Below are 18,133 nucleotides of genomic sequence, written 5' to 3' on the forward strand. Positions count from 1 at the left end.
AATGCTGCCTTGCATACCACCAACATATTCAACTATATGGGGCAGTTCAGCACCAGCCATTAAATGATACTTAGAGCTATATGTAAAATTGAATTCAACATAGATACTTGTTTAATTAAAAACTACTTTCCATGGTGTTATTTTGGATCATTTGGGCCTTTGAAAGTACATTATAACTTTGTTATGAGTACTTTTGTTCCTATAAGCATCAGTATGTTTTACCTCATGGAATTATCCATAACAAGGATTTATTACCAGCTGTCTACATGTTCTTCAAATAAACACCCAGTAGTTATTTTAATGACACCCTGTTCCCAGATAATTTCACATTTTCTTGCCTATCATTCTTCCTAATTTTTTCCCTCTAGATGAAGTTCTTCCTTTTAATTTCTCTAATGTTTTTCATTAGCTATTGACTATTCATCTTTCATTGCTAACCTAAATATTTCTTCAGCCATCCTTCCTATGTCTGAAATAGTTGCCTACCTGTTTAGTTTCTTCTTTAGCAACTCAGATATCAGGTACTTTCTGTCCTTTACCCACATTTTACCTCCTGGTGTTGATAGATTTTGATAGAATTTGCTATTGTCTATCAAATGATAAGATAAAATTGAAGTAGTCCTGGCAGTAGTCTTTTCCTCAAATTGGGAGACTAATAGTCAAAGGGATCTCTACCTTCTCATTCTTTATTGTCATTCATGAAAGTAAAAGTGTTATTTACTGGTATGATAACCAGCCACCATTCTAAATTGTTTTCTTCTCATCTCTTTTTATTACTGCATCTGATCCTGTTCTTTTTCTGGGGCCATATTAATGTTAGATCCAGGACCAAAGACTGTCTTCATGTTCCTCTATTTATTCTTCTTTCCAGTTTTTGTAGAAAGTTATTTTCCCTTAGAAAAATATTCTACAGCAAACAAATGCAAGCAAACATACACATTGAGATAGTATGTGTATAAACACATATACACACGAGTATGTACTAAGCACGCAAAGACTTAGCAAGACACATTTTAATTCCAAATCTTGCACACACATTCTTAGCATAAGTAAACTAAAAAGTAAAACATCTGAGTGCTTGGAGAGTGAAAAGTTCTGTGTTATGTTCTTTAAGAATATTTTATTAGGAAAGGATATGTGTTCTAGTTACAGACAGGAGAGTGGGAGTAAGGGAGTGACAAGTTTTAAGTCTTTTCTATAAATTTGATTTCAGATTAAAGAAAACCTTCACAAAAGTTTTGGTTAAAGACAATATGTTAAATATTTTTCTCTTCAAACGTTTTGAACAATGGCACGTGCTATTTAATAAAATATTATGCTTATTCATTTAATTTGTCTTAATTTCTCAACATAAAATAAAGGAAAAAGTAATGTTTTATGTAGGACTTTACTATTAAAACAATTTCATAGTGTTTATTTTCTTTGAAAGGATTTGGCAAAGTGATCTTTTTTTATTCCTTTCTGTAGTATATCCTTAAATATATTTTAGGTCATAAAAGAAAGTGAATCTATACTATTTACATTTAAGTTAATTTTAGGAAAAAGAGCTTTAAAAGAAATACTCAGATGCAAATAAACCTTTGCCACATATAACTGAGTAACTGCAGATTTTTCCTTTGGCTTATTAAACTTGAAATCTGTTGCCAATAATTTTATGGATTTAGGTACTGCAAAATATAAAAAGGTGTGTGTGTGTATGTGTGTGTGTGTGTTTTTAGTGAGATTAACCAGAGTGGATGGAAAGTGACAAGTGCTCTTCATTGGGCAAGAACAGGTCATATATTAGAAACAATGGTCCAAATTAAATGTATGGGATGACAGCTGATCAGAATTATGTTCTCTTAGAGCTTAAAGAGACATCATTAATCATTTAATGTAGCTTCTTTGGCAGATTGGGGAAATAAGCCAGGAATGAATTCCTTGAGGTTGACTTCTACAAGGTGAGTGAGTTTGTGTCAGCTAGGGTATAAACCTGGAATGATTGGCTCCTAGCTTAGGATCCTTCTAGTTATTATTTAATTGTGTTTAACTTAAGAAAGGAATTTGGAAATCTCTTGGGGGTATTCTAGTAAAGCCTTTGGCTCTCTGCACTATTATGACCAGAGGAGCAACAACATGAAGATTTATTTAGAGATTGTCAACAAAGACTTTAGAAACAAACAAATCGTTAATCCACTTTATGAAAGTGTTGTACAGCTGTCTCTGGATTATTGCAGGAACAAAAAAAAAGCTATTTCCTTTATAGAACCTTACTTATTTTTATATTTCCAACATTAGAATACATAACATCCAATAAATAATACTTTTAATAAATAAATTTAACTTCCATTAAATAATGATTATTTAGCAAATAAACAGCACATCATTAAAAGTTGTTATAATATGAAGGACATGATAGAAAGATTTTTTAAAAGATATTTTAGTGTTTTAAATAGAATATTGTGCCAAATAAGGCACAGTTGAAGAGCAGAAAGACCATTTATTATGTTTTCCATTCATTGTATTTTCTGTTCAGTCATTTTTTTTTCAGGAGAGAGTGTTTTGGAAATGTCATCTTTTCAGATGTCAGTTGATGGTCAATTTAGCAGGTAATTCATTTCCTCATCGAATAAATAAATTGCTAGTATATACTTAGTTAATAAATAGCAAGACATTTTTAGAGAAAGGAGAACCCTTTCTCCCTGGGATCTGATTGTGTTTAATCTTTCTAGAGTGAAAGTGTCTGCCTGGATCCCAAAAGGAGTTCGTGGAAGCATATATGGTTTCTATGGCTTAACTCCACTTACTGTTGAATGTTTAACATCATGTCTGTCTCTAAGAACTAGTCCAAAGAAGCTGCATTGGAGCTAGAGGATAAAATAAAGCCCCCTGTGACAAGTTCTTCACTAAGAGAAAACCATTTTCTGTGTTTCTTTTATTGTTTATTTTAAATTAGCTCCCATTGGTACCTAAATAGTAAAATATGCTAATCTCCTTATCCTAGAGATAACATTTAATTGCCATTTAAAGTAGACAAGTATTATACAGTTTGCTGTTATTAAACTAACCAAAAATGTAATCTAATGTTCTGTATCTTATTTTTTTTTTAATGGAAAAAAGAATCACATGAACTCTCGACTTTCCTGTCATTACCACCTCCCGATTTTCCTTGTTCTACCTCTAACCTCCTTGCTTGCTGCCTCAGAAGAGGTACTATTTCCCCAGTCTGAGGTTGAGATCTCATCTTGTTTCTTCTATAAGTCATTTCCTTATTCTAATGATTCTTTTCTGTTTTTAGTTTTTTAATATGGCATTTGGTACATACTATTTAAAAAATGTATATGTATACAAGAATCTTAATAATAAAACAAACACTTGAGTACCTACCACATAACCTAAGAACTCAAATATCTAGAACTTAAAATAAATCTGAGTGCCCCTCTCTGATCCCATTCACCAATCCCCATCCCTGAACACCTAAATTATTTGTGTTTATTCATCTTCTGTTTATGTTTTCTTTCTGTATGTGTGTGTTAAAAACTTAAATGTGAAAGAAAATCTTTAGAAGAAAATAGAGAATGTTTATCTTTTATATTTATATCTAGAGAGTTATCATTTAGGGATATTTATTCTAAAATAATATATTTAGTTTTATTTGTTTTTTGAGTTTTATAAATAGGGTATCATGATTTTAGTCTTCACTGACTTGCTTTTTCTCACTCTTCATTACCTAAGAGTCATGCATATTTTTGCAGTAGATGCAGTTGATGCATGCTTACTGCTGAATGTATTTCCATCCTATCTAATAATCTAATAAAAGAGTAATATGCAAATTGACCATCACTCCAACACACAAGATGGCTGCCCCCATGTGGACACAAGATGACTGCCACAAGATAAGCCAGCAGGGGAGGGCACTTGGGAGGGACCAGGCCTGCAAGGGAGGGCAGTTGTGGGCGATCAGGCCAGCAGGGGAGGGCAGTTGGTAGGGTCCAGGCCTGCAAGGGAGGGCAGTTGGGGGCGATCAAGCCTTCAGGGGAGAGCAGTTAAGGGTGACCAGGCCGGCAGAGGAGGGAAGTTAGGGGCGACCAGGCCTGCAGGGAAGGGCAGTTGGGGGAGACCAGGCCTGTAGGGGAGGGCAATTAGGGGTGACCAGGCCTGCAGGGGAGGGCAGTTAGGGGAAAACAGGCTGGCAGGGGAGCAGTTAGGCATCAATCAGGCTGGCAGGGGAGTGGTTAGGGAGTGATCAGGCTTGCAGGCAGAAGCGGTTAGGGGCAATCAGGCAGGCAGGCAGGCGAGCAGTTGGGAGCCAGCAGTCCTGGATTGTGCGAGGGGTCCCAGATTGGAGAGGGTGCAGGCTGGGCTGAGGGACACACATCCCCGTGCACGAATTTCGTGCACCGGACCTCTAGTTGTATGAATAAAAACAATATACATATTCTGTTGATGGGTATTTGGGTTGTTTCCCTTCTTTCACCATTATAAATGATGCTCTATAAACATATACAGGTATATGTCTCCTGATAAACATGTATAAGGTTTTTGTTTGTTTGCGGAATATCCAGGCATAGGTTATAGAAATGTTTACAATTTCAAGATAATGCCAAATTGTTTTCCAAAGAGGCATTTTAATTTGTATATCCACTTGTGGTGTATAAGAGTTTCTGCTGCTCTACGCCTTGATATTGGCTAACGAAAATATTTAAATCATTATGATCTTTTCTCAAGTTATCCTTGGGTATCTGTTAGTTTAGTCTCAAAATAAGTTGAGGGTTTTAACTTTATTTTTATTATCTGAAAGCATTTAATTAAGAAATGGCCTGTTCTTTGAGTTTTTTAAATTTAAATGAAGCTTCTTAGACTGTGAAGCTAAGCAAGTAGCTTATAGGTCATCAGGACAAATGTGCTCATTTTACAAGAGGAGACCACTGAGGCTTCCAGGCTTCACAGGACTTACTAGAAATCTCAGGGCCAGAATTGAAGCTGGTTCGAGGTCTGGTGTACTTGCAGCATCACACACAAACTTTCACAACATAGTTAATGAAATACTTCTTAGCTACTGAAAATTTATTTGATTTTTAAAACTCACTTGTAAACTGGCTGGGCCTGGTATTTTCTTTCTGGGAAGATTGTTTTAAAAGAAAGATGTATAGTTATTTATTTTAGTTTTAAAATAAATAATGAACTCCCTGTATTCCTACATCCAGTTCCAACAACGATCAATCCATGGTCCCTCCTGCCTCTACCCTCAGCCATTTTGCTCAGGGAAAACTGAGGATATTATAATGAACGAAATTGAAGATATTTCAATTTATCTGTAAATATATCTTTCATTGTGTCTCTAAAACATAAAGACTATAAAAACTATAACCCAATACCCATTATCATGCCTTAAAAAAAATCCTTTAATACCTAAGAGCCAATTGGTTTCAAATTTCTTATTATTTGGTAAATGTTATAAAAAGATTTGGTTCTATACAGAATATTATTTATAAGTGCTATATTTTGAAATTTATTCATAAATTTATATATAAATTAAGGCACACATTGGTTTATTTATTTGTATCAGGAATTAAACAATGTCCATAAATTGTGATTGGCTGAGATGCCTTTCCAAGTGGGTAGGGTTTTTAAATTTTGTTAATAATTTCTGATTTGATTGATTATTGAGTCCTACCTTAATTTCATTGCAGTTTTTTTTTTTGAAATGTACCTAGGCTTTCTTTATGGTGTGATATACAGTCATTTTTAAAAATATTTTGATTGCTTTAAAAGAATATATAATTCTCTTATTATTTGATGTGGGATTCTGTATTTCTCTTTCTCTTTTCTTATCCATTTTTTTTTCCTTGAAGAGAACAGGTTGTTTGTCCTGTGTAGTTTTTCATTGCCAGGAGTATCTCTGTGGTGTGGTTAACAAATTCTTCTGCCTTCTCCAATCTTTGTATTTCCATAAATTGATAGTTGGATTTAGACAATTGATTAGATTCAGAATTCATTTCCTTTTTCCAAGGCTGTTCATTGATCATGAGTCTTGTCTTATAATAGTTGTCTTCTTTTTTTGTGATATTAGCAGCCATTGATGTTCAGTGCCTAGATCCCTTAATTTATTAAAGATTTAAAATGATGATGTTCTAGTTCTATTATTCTTCCTTCATTTACTAGCTAGAATACTTCTATAATGAGAAACTTAACCTCATTTATTATTTACTCAGTGGTATTGTTGCTATATAAAAGGTTAGATACTTTTTTTCCCTTTATATCCTGATTTTATATGTATGAGCTCATTGAGTTAAACATACTGACATTTTAAAATATCACATTTATTATTCTTATTGATATGCAAATTATTGCATCTTGGCCAGTGGAAACCTTTTCAGGACTTTTTGGCACAACCCTAGTAGTCTCCAATAACCTCGATATCTGGATGAGACATCCCAAGCTCATCATGTGTATTTCCAGATTTGGCATTTCTCCAAGGAGATTTGATTCCTTAAAGTGGGAAATGGTATTTGGAGATAACATTTGGATGCTAGGAGTGTGTATGTTTACAGAATTGGTCATCATTTCTAACCTGCCAGTGGACAGAATTAGAAAATTTGTGTATGTAAGTGTATGTTTTTATTTAAGATCAAATATGTCATGAGTTTAAACTGATACTTCCAATTCAAATTGAAGACCATAAGGGCAACTTTTTCCCTCTCACATCTTCCTTCCCAAGAATTCCATTTTGTCAAGGACATCAGGGATCTGTAATCCCTGTCCTTTTTTTTCAGACGAGTTGGTTTCTCTGTGCCCTGTGCCCTCTGAGGAGTTACAGAAAAGTTATATTTTATAGATTATCTGGCCTTTGTTCTTTAGGATGACAATAGTGTTTCTTCCAGCTTGACACATTGTTTTTATTTTCTTCTCATCAAGTCTTTTTTGTGTGTGTAAATTTAAATTCATGTCATAATGTCTTTTTTTTTTTGCTTCAATACTACCATCTGAATACCTTTCTCCCATGTATTTTTTTATTCATGTGTATATTCATTTGAAAGTTTATTTAGCTCTACAGTGATCTCTTAGATGATTCTATAATTTGTATTTGAAATCTTTTAAAGTTTAGCATTAAAAGATTATCATTTTAACATAATTTTCAAGTTCATGAATTCTGATTGCTTTACATTTTAGTTCTGATTTTCAAACTAAATATTAGCATATCCCAAGTTTTACTCTACCATTACAGGAATATGTTTTGTTAATATATAATCAAAGGAATGTTAGAGAAACTTTATATAATTTTTTATATTCATCAAGTTTGGTTTTTCTTATTAGCTTTTCACAGACTTGTTAATTCTTTATTACAGAGTATAATCCAAGAGTACAATAAAGTGTGTAATTTTTTATTGCCAGATTTATTATTCATTTGTGCTTATCATTTTAGTGTACTTAGCTAAGTTTAAGGCCACATGAAAATTATTTGCTGAAAATATTATTGTAGTAAGGAGCTGATTTTTATTACCAAGAAATTATTAATATTGATAAAATTTGAAAATATTTAAACCAAGTTGCTTTAGTGTCCCTGTTCTTTTAAAATGTGATACAATAAACAGTTAATGATCACATATTTCTTAGTAATATCCACAATTTATTGAATTGACTTTAAATGTTGTTGTGTTAAATAATTGATATATCATGTTGGAAACAATATTGCATAATTTATCCTAATTTTACCTGCTCATTACTTTCGTGGCCATAAAAAGTGGCTTACTAAATGTTTCTTTTCTTTTTACCTTTATAGGTTATTTTAGTGTCTGCTAATAAATTGACTCGTTATATAGAACCATGTCAGTTAACAGAAGACTTTGGTGGAAGTCTCACTTATGATCACATGGACTGGTTAAATAAGAGGCTGGTTGGTATATTACAATGAGATAAAATGTTATTACATGTAAATAAGATATATTTTGATAACTTCACTGTTTTAATCAACTAAAGTATAATTAAAATGTAGATTGTTTTCCTTTTTATAAAAATTAAATATAATGTATATCATATGATAGTATAATATTTGAAGGCAAATACTTTGGAGTTAGATTCACAAATGTTAGCTATTACTGTTGACATTAGTAGCAGTATTACTAGTTAAAGTTGTAAATCTTCTAGGTAGAACAGAGTAGCATAATTTCCTGGGTGGTAATCTAGTTATATACCATTCTCAGAGAAAATATTTAAACATCAATTTGAATTGGAGAGTAGTTTGGCAGATTGTGGTTTATGATTCTGAAAATGTATATTCTTTGTCAGACTTCTGAATTCTGGTACTCTGTATAATATGGCATTATTTAACCAAACTGCTGGGGACTAAAATACTAAATATATTAACTCCGTTTAGATTATATGCTAATTTTATTGAAAAATAATGAACTTTTGGATATTTCAGAATGGAAAACCAATTCTATTTCCATCATATTTAAACAATGTTTTCAGACAAGTGAATGTCCACTTTATTTTAACCAGACTTGCCCAAATCCCTTTTTAGAAATATTTTAAGAACTCATGTTAAACTTGTAACTAATTTATTTTTATGCTGTATGCTTGTATGTAAAATTCTTTAGCCAATACATGTAACCAGTATGGATTGATAATAAAATAACATAAAGAAATGTTCCATAACTGGAAGTAGAAAATTAAAACTTTTCTAAATAATGTTCATGCAGTTAAAACTATTATGGATGCAGATGTTTCTCAAGGAAACGTAGGAATAAAAATAAACTTGCTGATTGAGGAATAAAAATAATTTCTTAATGTATTTAAATTTTAAGAATTTCTTATCCATTGAAACTATTCATTGTTTTAGGGAGTGGTTGAGTCTTCTCTCCTATACACTATTATGCTCTGACGGTTGAATTGTACTAAGTGACATCCAGAGGGGGAAGGAGAAACCTTCCTAATTCTATTGCTCTTAACTGAAAATCCTTGAGTACATACTAACTTTTAAGATTATTCTTAATATGTTAATAAAATTTCATATTGTAGGTTTTTGAGAAGTTTACAAAGGAATCTACATCGTTATTAGATGAACTTGCTTTGATTAACAATGGAAGTGATAAAGGAAATCAAGAGAAAGAAAGGTAGGTGGCCAGAGTCATGTAATTATACCCTTGCAAAGCTATGATTAACCTATTAAAGAAACCTCTATTGTTAATGGAAGCTAAAAGAACTAAGGTAAGCAAGTCTCCATTCAACAAAAATTGCATACAAAAGTTGAATTAAATATATTTTTTTAATTTTCGAGAATATGCTTTATATGTAAAGTTTACTGATTTGAATAAAGGTTTCTTTACAAAAGACTATTTGATGAATAGTAATAGCTTTACTTTTTTTCTGACACAGTGTAAAATATTCATTGGCAAGGAAATGTTTTCCAAATGAAACAATTTTTTATCTTTTTAGAATTCTACTTTGCTTATAAAGAATATGGAAAAGGTTGCAGCTTGAAATAAATGTAATGTGACCTTATTTAAATACATTAGCACTTAACATGCCTGGCTTATAGAACTCCAGTAACCTTATAAAGTATGTGATACTCATGAGTTCAACTTGGAGAATTTAGTATTTTATGACATTAGATAAAGTAATTGTTCAGTTGTATTATCTAAATGTAACTACTTAGATAAGTTATTTTAATGGGTTTCCATTGAACTTGGTAACCTTCTCAGTTTTCATTTTTCTGTTGGTAGACCAAGTCACTCTCCCAAGGTAAAAAGCATTTCAGGATGCAAATGGATTCTTTCTGATCTCTCAATAACAAAGTGGTCACTAGAACAGTAATTTTTCATTAGGAAATTTAAAAGAATCAGTACTCTTGTCTGTCTCTTTTGAATCTGGCCTTACAAATACAATAGAACCTATAACAAATTCATCTTGATATTCTGTGAATCCAAATATAGTCACATACCAATCAGCTGAGATGATAAGAGGGATATGAGAGGGTCATTGTATAACACCAATTCTTGATTAAAACAAAGTAAAAATGTGAAAACAAATGGTTTGAACGTAAATGTCATTAAAGTTAAACGTTGAGGAACATTACTATTCTATTGGTGCATTATAGAAATGTAAAATGTAAATATGTGTCTGTATATATATGCTATGGCTCAGGAATTGAAAATCTCACACAAGTTACATGATAAAAATTAGCCAAACTTCTATTTCTCACTAGTCTAGCAGAGTAAGTTTGATGTTTCTTAAAGTCCTGTGTCTCAGCATGCTAAAAGGGTGCCTATAGAAAATGAGTTTATGGTCAGAGGTTTTAATGCTGAGAAAGCATTGCAGTAAAAACAAAAACAAAGTGTTTGTTTCCCTAGAACTTCTTGTGTTTATGTTCCAGTGTCACCCCCTTTTTTCCATCTAATATCTTGTTCATTTTGGAAATTATTTTGGGAAAGGTTGGCTCGCATGAATATATGAAGTATTATATAAATCTAGAGGGCCGGTGCATGACATTTGTGCACTGAGGGGGGGATGGCGGTCCCTCTCCCGGCCTGCGCCCTCTCACAGTCCAGGAGCCCTTGGGGGATGTCCACCTGCCAGCTTAGGCAGACATCCCCCGAGGGGTCCTTAGCGCTGCCGCGGAAGTGGGAGAGGCTCCCGCCACCGCCGCTACCCTCACCAGCCATGAGCCCGTCTTCTGGCTGAGCAGCACTCCCCCTGTGGGAGTGCACTAACCACCAGTGTGCATCATAGTGACCAGTCATTCCGCCGTTCGGTCAATTTGCATATTAGGGTTTATTATATAGGATGTTTTATTTGTCAGTCTCTCCTAAAGGAACTCAAAGTGTATTGCTTAGTCTCTAAAATCCCAGATAGTGAAGTCCTCCCCTTGAAAATTTTTATCACCTTTATGTCAGCCCTCAGAAAGTATCAAGGCTAAATAAGGGCCGAATGCCCAGATCAGTTGACAAAAGTGAGAGATTTAGAGCAAGACTTCCCGGTTACAGCAGCAGGGTCCTAGGCTTTGATTTGTCATGTACACGATCTTTCACTTATCTTCTGCTTCCCAAATGTGTTTAATGAAGTCCGTAGTCCAACTCACATGAAGCATAATTAGTACAGGGAAGAGAGTACAATTACAAGGGACACACACACATACACACTGTGTATGAGAATATTTACAGTTCTCAAAGGTTGCTGTGGGTAAGTAAACTTTTGATTTTTGGCAGATGACTACATGCGTTTTTTAATGTTAACATTTCTGGGTTATTACATAGTTAGCAATTTCATTGTGAAACAAATATCCAGTGAAAACTACTAAAATGGATTTATTTTATATATTTGAAATAACATCATAATCCTATATAATAAAAGGCTAATATGCAAATGGACCAAATGGTGGAATTAGTGGTCACTATGACACACACTGACCACCAGGGGGCAGACGCTCAATGCAGGAGCTGCCCCTTGGTGGTAAGTGTGCTCCCACAAGGGGAGCGCTGCTCAGCCAGAAGCTGGGCTCACGGCTGGCGAGCGCTGCGGCGGTGGTGGGAGCCTCTCCCGCCTCCGCTGCAGCGCTAAGGATGTCCGACTGACGGCTTAGGCTTGCTCCCCTAAGCTGGTAGTCGGACATCCCCCAAGGGCTCCCGGACTGCGAGAGGGTGCAGGCTGAGGGACCCCCCTCGAGTGCATGAATTTTGTGCACCAGACCTTTAGTTAATAATAATAAACTATTTTTCTCAGTAGTATATTTTGTGATTTATTACATAGATATTTTTGTGGGGATGAGTATTTAACTCTAATGGGTTTCCTAATGCTTTAGAGAAATTATGGTAGAACAGTATTCCTCAGATTTTCATACTTTGGCTGTTCCTGTTTTAATATGTATATATAAAGGATTTTTTTAAACTAATATGGGTAGAAACACAGCTTAAAAAAAATTACTCTTTTGGTGCTTGCCAGGTCTGTGGATTTAAACTTCCTTCCATCAGTTGATCCTGAAACAGTTCTTCAGACAGGTAAGATGAAAAAACATACTGATCAATAATCATCATAATCCAGTAAACTAATCATATATTGATTGAGTCATGAAATAAACATTGGTTGAGCATGTGTAGCTGGTCCTTGAATAACATAATTTTGTTATAATGTTATAGATGCTGTAGGAACTTAACTCTTATTTATGTCAATTAGCCTATGGTAAAATTGGTTCTATTATATAGTGTTTTGATTAAGTTGGAGAACTATTGATGATTTAAGTGATGAATTACTCTGTATTATGTGGTAGAAACTTAGGGGGAAAATTTTCAAACTGATAATTGATTTAACCGAGCTGTTAATGTACTCTACAATATTAAAAATAATTAGTAATGATAAATTGTTAAATTATCTCTCCCTTGAAATACTTGGGTTTATTTTCTTATCTGTAAAGTGGAGATAAAAATTTCTATTATATGAGGTTGCTATGAGGATTATTGAAAACTTATTCTAACATTGTAATTGTTTGTGGGTGTTTTTTTTTTTTTTTTTTTTTGGTATTTTCTTATTTCATCCTTCTAACAACCCCTTGAGATAATTAGGATTATTTTCTCTATTTTGTACTTAAGGAAGTCAAGGCTTAGAGATATTAAAAAAACTTGCTCAAGATCAAGTAACTATTAAGCTTTATTACCTTAGCACTAAAAATAGGACTAAATCCAAAGCCACAGTCATCTACATAAAAACACTTGGCACCTTGTAATGGTCTTGAACATAGTGTGTGTTCATTGCTGCATGGTATGTACTATATCTATAAATTCATAAAAGCCATTATGATCAGAATACATTTATCTTGTTACTTTGACAATTCCCTTAATGTTTTCCTTGTGGATTCCATTTCTGTTAGAGAAGCAGCACCACATAATGATTTCAAAGGCAATACTTTGAAACCAAACTGCTCAGGTCCCAACTCTGATATTACTAGTTGTATAACCTACATAATAAGTTACTTAACTTTTTCATGCCTCAGTTTCCCATTTTAAATTGGGATGATAACAGTGCCTACACTTCACTGGGTTGTGGTAAAGGATAAATGAGATAACATGTAAAGTGCTATGAGAACAGTGCCTGGTACACAGCAGAATTAGAATTATGAGCTATTACTAGAAAATACATTAGAAATAAAATTAAGGTATTATTATTTAAAAGAACTTCAATGTGTTCTAGAATCTGTGAAACAACTACTAGAAATATTTGGGCTGCAATACAGTATTGCTCTAGATTTGAAACTTAATTCTTTGTTTATGTGCCACTAAGTCCTTTATTATATGCTATTTACTCTTAAAACAGAGAGAGTATAAAATAGAGAAGTTTAGAACAATCTTGGATATTTTTTAGAAATTGGGAATACCTCCAAATCAAATTAGAAGTTTTGTTTCTATATATTAAAAGCCATTTAAATTTAGGACATGTTCCTGAATAAAGGTGAAAACAAAAGAATTTAAATATCTGCATTTTTTTTTTTGACCACTAAATAATAGTTGGAATAGTAGTATCCCGGAAAAACAATTTGTTAATTTGTTTACTTTTGAAATTGTTAGGATACTTACATCTTTAGATGTTGCACATTCTGCATTTCTAATTTCTCAGGAATGAGCAGCTTTTCTTTATTAGATTGCAGTAATTGAATAACATTGGATATTCTTTGGCCTCTCGTGATTCCTACTAATATACTGTGGCGAGTCCTATAAATAAAGGTTGTTTATATATTATTTTGTACCAATAATAAAAACTTGCCACCTTTACTGCAATCATACATTTGTTACACCGTCAACTTTTCTTTTAGGAGCTATAATTAAGGGTATGGATTAATACTACAATCATACAACATATTGCTTAGTATTGATTAGTACCATCAGACAGAAATTCCAGAGTGTAATTGTATTCACAGGAAAAGAGGATTGGTTGGTATAGTATTCTGAGCAATGAATCCACCAATAAGATGAATATGATAAATATAGATAAAATATATCATAAAATTATTATACAGTATTGCATATTTAGAATATATACTCATGATATATGAAATAGCATATAAATATACTATGTTGTATATATGTACATATATGCAGTTTTCTATTTTTATATAAATTTTAAAATTACATGTGAGTACTTAAGACCTGTTAGGTAGATAGACATAAGGTAGATAGGCTCTAAAAATAAGGGGCTAGAATTGAGAAGAATTGTATTTCTTTATGGATATTAATTATAAGTATCTTTTATCCATAAAGGGCATGAATTGTTATCCGAATTACAGCAGCGTCGATTTAATGGCTCAGATGGAGGAGTGTCATGGTCTCCTATGGATGATGAACTGCTTGCACAGCCACAGGTTATGAAATTATTAGATTCACTGAGAGAGCAATATACCCGTTACCAGGAAGTTTGTAGACAACGTAGTAAGCGTACACAACTAGAAGAGATTCAACAGAAGGTGATGCAGGTAGGTGTCTGATTTGAATATATTTAACTCTTTTTATTTATCAATGTTGTGTTTTTTAAAAATAATTTCTACTCTGTGACTGATTTTATGCCAGGCATTATTTATACTATATGGAGAACGTTAGACATCAAATCAAACTTAACTTTTAAGTTATGTATATTTTTTTACAAATAGTATTTGTATTAAGAATATATTTTTTTCTACAGTGATGACATTGAGCATTCAGTTCATGCTATCAGAATGAACTTCAAAAATAACTAGATGGAAACATCTGTGGTCTCTGCATTCTTATCCTAAATAATAAAAGGCTAATATGCAAATCAACCAAATGGCAGACCAGTCGCTATGACGCACACTGACCACCAGGGGGCAGACACTCAACGCAGAAGCTGCCCCCTGGTGGTCAGTGCACTCCCATAGGGGGAGCGCCACTGAGCCAGAAGCCCGGCCCTTGGCTGGCAAACGCAGCAGCGGTGGTGGGAGCCTCTTCCGCCTTTGCTCCAGGTGGGCAGTAAGGAGTGAGGGGTCCTGGACTGCAAGAGGGATGTCTGACTGCCGGCTTAGGCCCGATCCCCGGGGGACATCCCCCAAGGGGTCCTGGACTGCGAGAGGGTGCAGGCTGGGCTGAGGGACCTGACCTCCCACCCTACCCCCCAGTGCGTGAATCTCGTGCACCGGGCCTCTAGTAATAGATAACATTGTAATATTGATATTTGACTTTTTAATAATTTGTTAGTGTTTTGTTAATTTGAGCATTTAGTTTCTCTATCTGAGTGAAGTGATAAAATGTAATATAAGTAATTATAATATTAAATTTTATTATTTGAAACTGATATAAAATTTTAAGTGTATTTAATTTTTATAACTTTTTGGTTCCTTTTATATTTAAAAAATCAATGCTAAGGAAGATATTTCTGTTATTTAAACTACATTCTGAATTTTCATATTGAATTATTAAGAGATAAATCTTAAAATATTTTATTCAAAAATTCAGATTAGAAATGTTTTTTATTACATTTATTAGGTAATTATTTATGAAGTGCTTACTATATAGGATATAAAGGTACACTTGCCTTTTGCTGTCATTAAACTTAAGGGGAGAGAATGTTAAGTGTCACAGGGGCATGACTGAAGTGCTAAGGGTATTTATAGGAGGGATTATTCCTCAGGTTGCAGGTAATCTAGGAAAATTTAGTGGAGTAAGTGGAATTTGAGCTTGTCCTCCAAGCATGTGTGTGACATCTTTTAAACCGGCATCTCCTTTTGGTTTAAAAGAATTTGGCATTTTGTGAAGGATAAAGAACAGCATGAATAAGTAATAGCAGCATGAAAGCCCAAGCTCCATTAAAGAAAAAGGAAGCAGTACAGCACTGTGAGAAATTTTTGGCTTTTGAATCATAGAGCAAAATAGTTCAGAGAGCATGTTCTGAATCCCAATTCTTCTATTTTTTTTTGGTGTGTGATCATGGCTATATTATTTAGCCACCTGAAACTTCATCTAACTTCCTTTTTTTCTTTTTTCCCTTTCTCTATTTTTCTCCCATAGTTTTTTCATTACTGAAACAGGAATAATAAGTCCACTTTGAAAGGTTTGCTGAAAGAACCCAGTACTTGATTAGTGGCAGCTTTTATATATATTTCCATTGAATTAGACTCTAGTCTAGAAGTATACTTTAGTTGTTGGCATACTTTTTCTGTAAAAGGCCAAATAGTGAATGTTTTGGCTTTGTGGATCAATTTTTCTTGTAGTTATGGCTATTTAACCTCCCTTTGTAATCCGTAGACATTATGTAAATGAATGTGTATGTGTGTGCTCCAGTGAAGTTTTATTTACAAAAACAATGGTTGGCCACAATTGGCCTTTAGTTGTTGACCTCTGACCAGATCATCAGGATGTCATGGGTACAAAAGCTTGAAAGGAAGGAAGGAGCTGGATCATGGAAGATCTTGAATTCCAGGCAAAAGGATTTAGGTTTTATCTCATGATAACCAAACCAAAGATTGCTGAACATAAATTAATTATACTAATATGTAACTTTTTCTATGTAATATATTTGTAAGTTAAAGATAGCTTGTATTAAATCCAGTTAAAATTAGCCAAGTAGCTTGAGAGTACTGTAGTCCCCTATGTCTGTGAGGGGTACATATCAAGACCCCCAGTGGATGCCTGAAATCACGAAGAATACCTAAATTTGTATCTGCTATGTTTTTTCTCTATATGTACATACATTTTCACTTAAAGGAAACACTTTATGGCTTCTTTTTGGCCTATCCAAATAGCCAGCATCACTACTCTTGCAATTTGTGGCCACTGTTAAATAAAATAATGGTTCCTTGGACACAGCACTGTGATACTGTGATAGTCTGCCTGATAACTGAGAAGAAGGCTAAGTGATTAATGGGTAGATAGCATATCTAGTATGGATATGTTGGATAGAGGAATGATTCACTTCCTGGCTGGACAGTGCAAGATTTTATCACACTACTCAGAACAGCATGCAATTTCAACTTATGAATTGTTTATTTCTGAAATGTTTTCATTTAAATGATGGGACTGCAGTAAGGGGGTATCTTGGAATACTGTAATGATGGAATAACAGTGGTATACAAGTCACCCAGGTAATCTGCGTTCACCCTCTTCTGCCACTTTCAAGTTGGGAATGAACTGTAACTACTCAATGCTGTAGCTTTCTTCTTAGTAAACTGAGCATAACATTAACAGTACTAATATGACCCACTTAATGCAGTGTCACAAGGATTAAAGAAGATAATTGTAATAATAAAATGTGTAGTGTTTGGCACATAATGAGTTTTCTATTAATATCAATTATTTGCTCACTCATTCAAATGTGAATGTGTATATCAGTGTGACACTGTGGTGGTGGAATACAATGGTGAGTAAAATAGACAAAGTTCCCACCTTTACAGAGCATAATCCTATATAATAAAAGCGTAATATGCAAATCAACCGACAGGTCACTATGACACACACTGACCACCAGGAGGCAGACGCTCAACGCAGTAGCTGCCCCCTGGTGGTCAGTGCGCTCCCACAGGGGGAGCACCGCTCAGCCAGAAGCTGGGCTCACGGCTGGTGAGCGCAGTGGCAGTGGCAGGAGCCTCTCCCGCCTCCGCTGCAGGCGGGCAGTAAGGAGTGAGGGGTCCTGGACTGCAAGAGCCCTAGACTGCAAGAGGGGTGTCTGACTGCCGGCAGGAGGACATCCCCTGAGGGGTCCCGGACTACAAGAGGGTGCAGCTTCCCCGCCCCAGTGCACAAATCTTGTACCCTGGGCTTCTAGTTAGATAATAACACAAACAGTTGTAAAATTGCAACTATAAAGAAGAGTGGTGGGAGTAAGGGTGAGAAAGAACATATCAGAGATGAATCATTTTTATGGCTTGCAAAACTTAATGGATGGTAGTGGTGTCCAATTATGTTTGGCTTTAAGTGTGGGTGGAAAAGGGTGTAGAGAATCATGATATTGGGTTTAGATATGTTGAGTTTGAGGTGACTTTGTAGAAGGGTATTCCCAAATAGCTCCAAAAATCAGAGAAGTCTGGGCTGGTAATATATTTGTTTGTTATTTATATATGAATGATAATCAAAGGCAATGATATGGATGAGAATTGCCCAAGTAAAGAGCTGAGAGAACGTGAGAAGTGGGCTTGTTAACTAAGCTAAGAGAAACTCCAGAA

The 18,133-nt window shown here is 34.3% G+C and overlaps 1 protein-coding gene across 1 annotated transcript in view; it reads left to right on the forward strand.

Annotated features, from left to right (window-relative positions):
• SESTD1 (SEC14 and spectrin domain containing 1) overlaps positions 1 to 18,133 on the forward strand; it is a 106,562-nt gene that overhangs the window by 59,860 nt on the left and 28,569 nt on the right. Inside the window, exons 6-9 of the mRNA XM_080671038.1 lie at positions 7,763 to 7,876; positions 9,001 to 9,095; positions 11,920 to 11,975; positions 14,226 to 14,437. Of these exons, the coding sequence (XP_080527164.1) occupies positions 7,763 to 7,876; positions 9,001 to 9,095; positions 11,920 to 11,975; positions 14,226 to 14,437 (477 nt within the window). The remainder of the gene's footprint in view (positions 1 to 7,762; positions 7,877 to 9,000; positions 9,096 to 11,919; positions 11,976 to 14,225; positions 14,438 to 18,133) is intronic.

The sequence above is a fragment of the Plecotus auritus genome, assembly GCF_963455305.1.
Source record: "Plecotus auritus genome assembly, chromosome: 5".
Lineage (NCBI taxonomy): Eukaryota > Metazoa > Chordata > Mammalia > Chiroptera > Vespertilionidae > Plecotus > Plecotus auritus.